The sequence below is a fragment of the Gekko japonicus genome, unplaced genomic scaffold, assembly GCF_001447785.1.
Source record: "Gekko japonicus isolate JY-2015 unplaced genomic scaffold, Gekko_japonicus_V1.1 scaffold674, whole genome shotgun sequence".
NCBI lineage: Eukaryota > Metazoa > Chordata > Lepidosauria > Squamata > Gekkonidae > Gekko > Gekko japonicus.
The window spans coordinates 663,271-674,003 of NW_015172574.1; the positions used below are offsets into that span (position 1 = coordinate 663,271).

Genomic DNA, 10,733 nt, shown 5'->3' on the forward strand with positions numbered 1-10,733 from the left:
ACCAACACAAATAATACAGCCCAGGAAAAAGCCAACTCAAAACCCTACTCCCAGAAAAATTTTGGGTTGAAAGTGGTCTTAAAAGAAATGGAAAGAAGCAGGGGGAAAATAAAAATGGAAGTGAAAACTAAAGGCATAAAAATGCACGTGGAAATCAAGGGATAAACCAAAGCAGTATGCGGCCAAAGCCAGTGGGAATAAAAACACGCAGAAAAGCCCTAAAATCAGAAAATGATTAAGATGCATTTAAAAATGTTTTCCAGTTCTTTAAACATATATCCAGCATTTAATTCTGCTTTTAGAACTTGATACCTTTTCATTTTTTTGTCTACTTCCTACACAACCAGTTGTCAAGCATCTGTTGGCGCCTCCTTTTTGTGCTAACTTGTGATAAGATGGCTGGCCCCAACATTGTCTAGTGAATCATCAAAATAACAATTAGAGAAATAACAATTTCTCTAATCCTTTTTAACTCTTTGGGAATGTATGTATAAATCTCCCTTCAATGTGCAACTTTTCCCAACAGTTGCTCTGGGAATCTTGTACGTGGATGGAGTTGGTTACCTTGAAAAATACACAGGGGGATGCGGTTTGCTGTGTAGACCTGGAGACCTTACAAAGGTGGAAAGGCAGCCTAGAAAAATTTTGAATAAAATAAGTAGAGCATGCAAAAATAAATAAGTAAATAAAGTTTTGTTTTTCAAGCAATCCATGTTTTGTGTTAGATGTTGTAATTTTCATGAATTATGTCAGTTAAGCATGTTAAGCTCTGGTTAAGCATGTTAAGCTCTGGTTTAGCATAATTCTGCTTCAGAGGTGTCAGGTTTTGTATAATTTTTGTTTTGCTAATCATAGTGGGAGCAATGACACTGAAGATCACATTTAGCCATTTTTCTGACTTTTGAGATTTTGCTGGGGCCTAGCAACCTTTTGCTTTTATTCATTTGTAAATAAAAACTGAGGTGCTCAGGAAGCTTGAGATCCATACCCTGCACTGTGTCCTCCCTCAAAACACATGCACAGCCCTGCCTATAGATCCTGTTACACACCTGGTCTCTTCTGCAAGGACTTCTCTCAAATGCTCATAATGCTTCTTTTGCAGGGGCAGACACAGTTTTTCCAAAAGGACTTTATAATGCTGGTGCTAGGGGAGGATTTCAGAATCCTAATATAACCACACACCCCTTTCCCCAAGATCTATGTGGGAGAGAAAAACATTCAGTCAAGGTTAAGGCTTGTCAGAGCATGCAGTTTTAATAAGTTGATCATCTGATGTGAGCAAGAGAGCAAGCTGGCATTATTAACAAGATTCAAAGTTCTTTTTTTATAGGATAAAGCAGGTAAGAGGTCAGGGTCTAGAATTCCAAAAGAAAGTTCATAATCCACGTTTACCTCCTTATGGAGCACCCCCTGTGTTCTTTCTAGGGAGAAAAGTAAAATAAACCCTTTGCACATTATTTCATGGGAGATATGGATGGAACAGACCCTTGATTGTGATAAGGTTGCTTAGTGATCGGCAGGCCAAAGAAGAGATTTACAGTGGTGGGGCAGTTATGGAGGAATAGAACATTTTTAAAATATATCAAGCCAACATAGATTCACAATTTAGAAGCCATTGTAAGAATCTCAATCTTACTTGACAGGGTAACTTTCAAGATGCATGTGAAATAAATGTATAATTCTTTAAGAGGTGGGAATAAGCTCCCTTTCCCCTACACACATGCACATGCATGCACACACACACAGAGGCAGGCCTCTGTTTTGTAATGAATCTGTTTTGCACATTCCACAGAACCCAGACAAAGTGCTGGAGCTGATGAACAAGCTGCTGAGTCCCGTGGTCCCCCAGGTCACAGCCCCCCAGTCTAACAAGGAGAGGCTGAAGAACATGACACTTTCTATCGCTGAGAGGTGAGCAAAAGGTCGTGGGTCACTAGCTCAGCCACGGGGAGGGTCCATGGCCTTTTCCACACTGGCTTGAGAAAGCTCATTGGGGGATGTATTTAGCAAAAAGACACCAGGTTAGAAAGTGTCTCATCCTGGTTTTTATTCCCACACATTTTCAGAAGCTGTCAGTCCACTGGGCATGCTGTAGGCAAGAGATGTTGGCAAAGCTGGAAAGGAGGAAATATGCAAGATATAATCTAGCTAGCTTACATTTACACCAGCTGTGTGCCTCAAGAAATGAATGTTCCCCAAGTACCTAATGCCCACTACATGTGTGCATGATTCACTGTTCTGGCCTTGCCTCCTTCTAGTCTGCCGGTGGAGGGGGTGGTGTTTCACATCTCTAAACTGGCAGTGTCCAGATCATTTAAGCACTCTGAAGGTGCAACAGAACTATTCCCCTTTTTAAGAGGTCACCCATTGCAACACGACATGAGTCACTGCTCTGGGCTTGACTTCTTCCAATCGTGAGGCATGCTTCTCATGCAGAAACACAGAGAGTGGAGCCTCTAATGTCAGGCCGTTCTTTCTCTCATATCTCTGTAAAGAAACCTATTCAGGTGTAGAAATCAAGTTTGTCTCCTTTTCTAAAAAAAACATGTCTCAGAAATCAGAAATTTGCTAAACACGGAACGGGCTTAATAGACAGGCACACTGCCCATGCCCCTCATTAGAGTCTCAGTGGCCAGCAAGGCCCACCTGGTTCCTAGAGTGGGCATGGAATTCCGGGGCAGGCACAATGGTTGTCAGTTTTGTGACGTGGTTTGAATGAAGAGGAATTGCCATGAAAATGACCTTGAAAACCTGTCCCTTCACACAGAGCTCTGAACATGGGCAAAGACCAGGGGCAAATAACATTAAATTCCCTCCTCCAAATCTCACAATCTGTTTCTCTGCATCGTTGCCCCACCCCTGCAACAAAAACCCAAATGATCTGAGAGCTAGCACAGCATACTTATCACGAGACCGAATTGTAAAAGCAAAGAATCCGTCCTTCAAAGCTTACCTCATCTCAAAACCTCAAGTTATTCCCTGTTACAATCTGGGAGTAATTAAACTGGCCTGCCTTACAAAGATGTTGTAAGAACTGGAAGAAAACATTTGCCCGTCTAGTATGCTCATACCATCTTGCTCAGGAGACAGTTTACAGTCTCTTATAATGAAAGCGATAGAACACACATCAGTTAAAATGTTGACAACACAATAAACAGTAGAACTAGAATAATCAGAAGAACTAGTTGCAGCAGATCAGTCTTTGAAAACAAGAGATCGGCAGGTATGTGATGAAGAAGCAAAGACGACAGTGGGGAGGAGGAAGCACCCCATCAACAGAAAGCTTGGAGAATAAAGGTACACCTGTGCCATCAAAGTTAATAAACTTAGTGCCAGGTGAAGGGCTGGAGGAACACATGTGAAACACTTTGGACACTTTGTGGAATACGCTTAGAGTTCACTTTCCTGCAATCGGGGCATGAGGCAGCTTCCCACAATACCTAAATATAATACACAATAAACACCATATGGAAAGACTGGCATTGCAAATAAAATGTAACACTTCACTAAAATCAGTCGCCCTTTGAAGTGCTGCATAAAGGCTAAGCATTCTTACTTATTTACTTCATTCATACCCCACCTTTCTCCGCAATGAGAACCCAAGGTGGCTTAGGTAATTCTCCATTTTATCCTCACAAGAACCCTGTGAGGGTAGGTTAGGCTGAAAGCATGTGACTAGCCCAAAGTCACCCAGCAAGCTTCCATGGCAGAGTGGGGATTTGAACCTGGGTCTCCCAGATCCTAGCCATTACACCACACTGGCTGTTATGTATTCTCTGGACTGTGGTTTTTCTGGCCAGTGAGCTGCCCACCAATGTCATGTTGCGTATACTCATTAACTACAGCTGTGGCCTGTCTGGCCACTCTTGTTTCTTCCAGATATAAAGCTCAGGGGATAAGTGCCAAGAAGCCCATCAACTCTACATTCTACCTTCTGTTAGACCTGATCACTTTTTTCGATGAATATCATGCTGGTCACATTGACAAGGCCTTTGATGTAAGCTTCAGATTTTTCCTTTACAAATTGCCTTGCTTCACCGGGCTTTAGCACTCCTGCAAGCCTAATTCTCTTGGTACACTCATAACTGAGACATGAAAAAGGTAATCCCATGTTGAGTGATGGTCTCTGTTGTGATGCTGGGTATTGGGTTGCCTTTGTCCAGTCATATCATGGCCTGAGTCTCTTACTGGGGTTACACAAGTTTGGTTCAGGGGTTGTCATTTTGTATAGGAGGCAGAGAGAGAGAGAGAGAGAGAGAATGGTGGTGAACTTATAAAGTGGCATATAAACAAAATTCAAGTTAAGCAGCACCTTAGAGACCAACACAGTTTTTTAGGGCATGAGCTTTCATGAATCCAAAGCTCACTTCGTCAGAAACAAATAAGAATGAAGATCCATCATCCCTTATACCCAGGACAGATGGTGAGAGGGGTGTTACCAAGAAGGGCCAGTTGGAGTCAGGATGCAGATGTACAGTGCAAAATGAAAGCTTGATCAGAGCGAGGGACAGTATAACAGATGTTAGAGATGGTATGGTACAAAACCCTGTCTTCTCTCTATATCTCACTCTCTCTATATATGTAAAATGTATATGCCCGCAAGTCGCAAAAGACTTATGGTGACCCCAGCAAGGGGCTTTCCAGGCAGGTGAGAAACAGCGGTCCCTCCTTTGCAGAGTCTCCCTGGGTGGAGCCCCCATCCCAGTATTGCTCCTGCTTAGCTTCCGAGATCTGATTAGATCAGTTGTACCATACCCTTACACATCCCACCCACAAATATGGGGCTTTCTCGAATCAGTGCAGCTCTGTTCTGGCTCGACTTGATCTTATCTGCTCTTATTCACGCACCTTTCGTTACAGATAATTGAACGGCTAAAGCTGGTCCCCCTGAGTCAAGACTACGTGGAAGAAAGAGTAGCCGCCTTCAGGAACTTCAGTGACGAGGTGAGCAGCTGCGGTGCCGTCCATCATCCTTCCCTCTCATCTAGGGCACAGCCAGGCTGTGCTGATGCTGGAAGACAGTGGTGCTGATGGTCGGGGTTCTCGTTTCCCATGCTCTCGTGCTCAGGGGAGGGGCCGTGTGCATGAGCATGTTGCTGCCTGCATCAGTCCACCTTATTAGCCAACACTACAGACAGGGAAAATGGTTAGGACTAGCATGAATCATGTACCCTTCACGGGCAGGAGTGTATCCTATCAGTTTCTCTGTTTGGTCTTGCCCGATTATCATCCTCGCTGTCGCCCTGATCCCATGTGGCTTTTGTTCATGTAGGTCCCATGTTCGCTAGCATAGCTTGTTTCAGTGGTCCAAAGAGGCCTCTCTTCCCCACTATTGCCAGTGGAAAAGACACCAGGATCCAGCCCATAGTTGAAGAAGAAAGACCTATTGTTCCTTAGTCAGTGGCCAAGGTCCCCTTTGAGCTTAGTCCTGTCTGACCGGCGGCATGGAAAGTGCTGCTGGACCAAAACCATAGCAGTAGATCGCAGCTTCCTTTGAGCAGTAGCTAGATGTATTTGCTTTATTTATTTATACCCTGCCTATCTCAGTGAGACTTGAGGCAGGTCAACAAATAAAAACAATGTACTCATACAGCAGAGAAATCCAACAAATGGTGCATTAGTACAGAATGAAAAGACAACGTGAACAGCAAACTGTGTAAGACAAGGTAATATTGTAGACAAATCTATCTTCTATCTATCTTCTATCTATCTTCTATCTATCTTCTATCTATCTTCTATCTATCTTCTATCTATCTTCTATCTATCTTCTATCTATCTTCTATCTATCTTCTATCTATCTTCTATCTATCTTCTATCTATCTTCTATCTATCTTCTATCTATCTTCTATCTATCTTCTATCTATCTTCTATCTATCTTCTATCTATCTTCTATCTATCTTCTATCTATCTTCTATCTATCTTCTATCTATCTTCTATCTATCTTCTATCTATCTTCTATCTATCTTCTATCTATCTTCTATCTATCTTCTATCTATCTTCTATCTATCTTCTATCTATCTTCTATCTATCTTCTATCTATCTTCTATCTATCTTCTATCTATCTTCTATCTATCTTCTATCTATCTTCTATCTATCTTCTATCTATCTTCTATCTATCTTCTATCTATCTTCTATCTATCTTCTATCTATCTTCTATCTATCTTCTATGCTATCTATCTGCTATCTATCTGCTATCTGCTATCTGCTATCTGTTGTCTATCTATCTGCTATCTAATTTGTAGGTGCAATACTTAAATACAAGGGAAATAATAAGTAAGGTCTTTTTATTTTAATTTCTTTTCTAATTTCTGCTTAAAGCAATAGCTGTATGAGCAGTACTGGATAGACAGACAGACAAAGTAGTAAGTAAGGTTACAAAGAAGGTGCAGTGAAGATGATGCAGTAATAGCTGGATAGCACTTAGAATAATCATTGCCATTGACTACAACCCTATTCTGTCATAAAGGTACCCTCTTGGCTACTCTGCTACACTTCTAAACTTTTTAAATTGTCCCGTTGAACGTTACTGTTCTGCACAGAAGTACCAGAGCCTTCCTGACCTTCCTCAGGGACACCATTAAGCTCTATTAGAGAAACTGGGCTGGATCCAGACAAAATTTTCCATCAGCAGACTGGAACTTTCCTGCCTCACTTCTCCTACTGCAGCTCACCAATCTCCATGAAACGCTGCTTGTGGGGGGTAGGGGACCCTGAGGAACAGTTGTGGGGGGCGTGATCTGTAGCAGGAAGGGAGAATCAGTGGAAATTGCCAATTTAATTTAAATCCAGCTCACTGTGTTACTTTTTGGGCATACCCTGGGGGAAAGTGGCTACATTTCTGTCTCTCTAAAAAGCTATTGCTCCAGAGTGGCTTCCTCTCTAAAAACACTTATTCTTCAGGGGGCCCCAAGGCTTTTGACGTGCACACAGGGCCCCATGGACTCACAGGGCGCCCTGTTATTTGCAGCACCATGAGCATCATGCTCATTCCCATTGTGCATATGAAGCACTGCCCAGCACTCCAGAGAATGGGACTCCCTGTGCCTAGAGGGGCTTCTGCTCACACAGCAGGCCAAAAGCGCGTACAAGATTGAACACTTTGATTTGTTACAAAGGGCCGGGTCTGGCCAACATTGTGAAGCTGTGGTACTGAGATGGGGGAAAAGATTTGTTCAGTTTTGTTGTTCATGTGTCTCTTTTGAAAAGCCAGCCTCTCAGAGAATTATAAAAATTCATTAAAATAGTAATTATTGTTTTCCTGAGACCCTACTGACCCTTGCAGCCAATAGGGACCAATGTTAATCATCCTGTTGCATTCCTGTTAAAAAGCAATCTGCTTGGGGGGGAGGGGGTATATCTGCCAGATCTCCTCTTCTTATTTAAAAAAGCAGGATAAAAAATGACTTGTAATCTTTCCAACATATCTTAAAGCAGGTTTGTCAATAAGGTAATTGTTTTCCTGCCGCAAAGTAAACTTGGAGATAAAAGGCCTGAAAATGGACAAATTTGCTCTATGTCTGGGAGCATATTGATTTCCTGAGTCATCCATTTTGTAGGCTTTCAGCCAGCATCTGCTTATCAGTTTCCAGCCTGATCGGCTGCAAAAATGGCCCTTGCAGTTTGACTTTGTGGGGCCAGCTCCTTCTCAGCATGTTAGTCCTGGTTCTGAAACTTTCAGCTGAGCCTAAATACATTTATCACCTCTTGTGCCAATGGGAAAGAATGAAGTAATGTCCTTGGTCTGCAGGCTTTAAAAAAATATCTGGACTTCAGATTAAAGATTGAAATGGGGGCAGTTCAGTTTTACTGGGACTTTGCTTGTTCCAAGTTGTATTTTTCTTGTAGTTTCCGTGTCACACCTTAACCCTGGAGAAAGAGGTAATGGGCACATCCGTGTTTATCTTGTGTGGAAGAAGGTCAGCTTCGAAGGCATGGCAGACCCTTTTCCCAGATGCCGCTTTCCTGTTCTAGAGGGAATAGCTAGTTGAAGGTGGAGTAGGTTATGCCAGGGACTCCCAGCCTCCTCGAACCTGCTGGTACTGCTGGAATTTTGAGAGCAGGTGATGGGCACCCTGCCAACATGGTTTGGCATGATAAGCAGGGCAGAGACATGGGAGCTACCCAGTCACAGAACATGGGAAGGTTCTACAAAATGTAGGCTTGTCTTCAATTTGCTTGGAAGCTGCAGTGCTTTGGGGAAGAAGTGGGCGCAAGGAAACACATTGGCAGGCACTGTGGAGCCCATGAACACCCTAACACCACGCTGGGAATGGTTGGGTCACATCTGTCCTGCAGCCTGTCCTTCACGAAGGGACAACACAACATCTGGTTGACCAAAGGTTAGTCAACTGCTTCAGTTTTAAGGTGCAGAGATGGGGAATGCCGTACTTGTAAAATGTCTGCCAGTCATGCTGGGGTTTTTTTTAAGCGTATAGGACGGTTTGAGTCCAAAAAGTAAGTAACCCAAGAGGAAGCCAATACCAAGCTGGGAATAACAGCAGGGCAGTCTGCCGAAGGAAACTGTAGCTGGCACCAACCCACTCAGGAGCAAACCGGGCTTGTGGCCACATTTCCGCGTTTTGATGGGCATCTCACTAGGATGACCTCCATAAGTCCTTGGAGGGTCTCAGTCACTCCTTATTTGTAACTAATCCTTATCCACTTTGTTTTCACTGTCTGGACTTCCTCTGCCGAAAGAGGGATCCTGTGCAGTCAAGTGCTGAATAGTCAGGAATCTGAGAGGTGTTGCTGGTGCTGGTGCTTCCTTTGAACATTATCCGCAGAGTCAGCATCTTGGCAGGCTCCCTTCCAACTATGAAACCTGAGCACTCCGGCTCCCTCTGGTGGCTTGTGCAGACGTTGCCATCATCTGAACTGCATGTCCAGTTTTTTTAGATTTCATAAAAGTATTGAAATATTTGTGGGCTAGTTTTGCAGAAAGCTTAGAGGACAGAGAAGAGTCCATGCAGGGCTTCCAGTGCAGAAGGAGGGGCTCAGTTATTTTACCTTCTACAGTTCCCTGTGCATTCTTTGTTAACCTTTGCTCTCTTTCGTCTCTTCACTCACTGCCCACTGAAAGGCCGCGGTGGCTCAGTAGTTAAGTTGTTGAACTGCAGACCGGAAGGTCGGTAGTTCAGCAGTTCAAGACCCGGGTGCCGCATGACGGAGTGAGCTCCCGTCTCTGGTCCCAGCTCCTGCCAGCCTAGCAGTTCGAAAGCAAGAAATTGCAAATAGATAAATAGGTACCGCTTCGGTGGGAAGGTAACAGCGCTCCGTGCACCTCGGCATCTAGTCATGCCGGCCACATGACCATGGAAACGTCTTTGGACAGCGCTGGCTCCTCGGCTTGGAACCGGAGATGAGCACCGCACCCTAGAGTCGGATGCAACTGGCTTTCGAGCAAGGGAAACCTTTACCTTTACCGTACCAATCTCCCCTTGCTATGCACAGCCTCAGGGGAGTGTGTAGCAGGTGAAAGGCTCAGCTCACGCAGAACACTGGGGAAGCCCAGGAGGCCAGCTCAGGGCTCCTCAGCGTCTTCTACAAGGAACAGAGGTTTCCTCACCAGGCTAGATTTGGAAAGAGCTCCTTAATGACAGAACACTGGAAAAGCCACTGACCTGTGGTCAGTGTGTTCCTGTGTGTGTGATATGGCTCAGTCTTAGACTGTCCCTGGACAGATAATTTGGCACACTGGCAGAGAATTAGGCATCTGCCTCACCTTTTGGTGGGTGGTGAACCAAAATAGGCCGTAGACTCCACCTGCCTTCAAAGTGTTTGTATTTCTCTTTCCTGCCTGTAGATCAGACACAATTTGTCAGAGGTTCTCCTTGCAACAATGAACATTTTGTTCACCCAGTACAAGAGGCTGAAAGGTACCAGCCCTGCCACTCCCGCCAGGCCTCAGCGGGTTATTGAGGATCGAGATTCGGTAAGATTTTCTTTCTCCTGTTGTTGTAGGGTTTTGTGCTGTTGTTTTTTTTTTGTTGGTAACAGTTTTCCTGACAGTAACATGAAAGGGTCAGATTCTTAGCACTTAATGTTAATTATTATAATATAAAAAAGAGCTTTGTGAATCCTCCTTTTTATTCTGGCAGCTCTGCTCCTGTGAGGAAAAACCCTTGAATGGTCCCACTTTTAAAGGGGAACTGAGTTCTAAGAGGAGCTGAGGTCGGGGTGGACCTGAGATTTGAGCACAGATCCCTAGTCCCAACTCTGGATCTGGAACTTAGATCCCTGCCTCATTGTCCCACAACACGAGGGCTGCTTCTGGCATTTAAATCCACTTCTTACATAGCCCACCCAGCCCTCAAGGCGGCTGTATCATTTTGGAGGGAACTGTGGATAGAAAAGTGGCTGGGGGAAATTTTAAGGCCAGCGCTGGACACCGGACTACTTCAGTCCTCAGGGATGGATCCCTCCGATCCCTCCTGCTAGTAGAGGCATCTTCCTCCATCAGAAGGAGCCTTGTCCTGATGCATGAGGCCCTCCAACCTCCTCCTGCTGGAGAGGAGGGCCTGTGGCAGTGGGATGGATATGCGGGGACCCGAGCCTGTCTTGTATCAAGCTGTCATTCATACCTCTGCATGGGCAGGTGGAAGGGACTCTGCTGGGGACTAAGCAGGTGGCCTTTGAGCTCCTTTCTCTTTTGGAAATGTTATTTCCACCGATTTGGAGATTTTATTTACTTACCTCATCTATATCCCATCTTTCTCCCCAACAGGGACCCAAAG

General features: G+C 44.4%; 1 protein-coding gene across 1 annotated transcript in view; it reads left to right on the forward strand.

Moving 5' to 3' along the window:
* Positions 1-10,733, forward strand: part of NUP93 (nucleoporin 93kDa) — a 119,529-nt gene that overhangs the window by 104,178 nt on the left and 4,618 nt on the right. The window contains exons 17-20 of the mRNA XM_015421389.1: positions 1,793-1,911; positions 3,880-3,997; positions 4,861-4,944; positions 9,803-9,931. Coding sequence (XP_015276875.1) covers positions 1,793-1,911; positions 3,880-3,997; positions 4,861-4,944; positions 9,803-9,931 — 450 coding nt within the window. The remainder of the gene's footprint in view (positions 1-1,792; positions 1,912-3,879; positions 3,998-4,860; positions 4,945-9,802; positions 9,932-10,733) is intronic.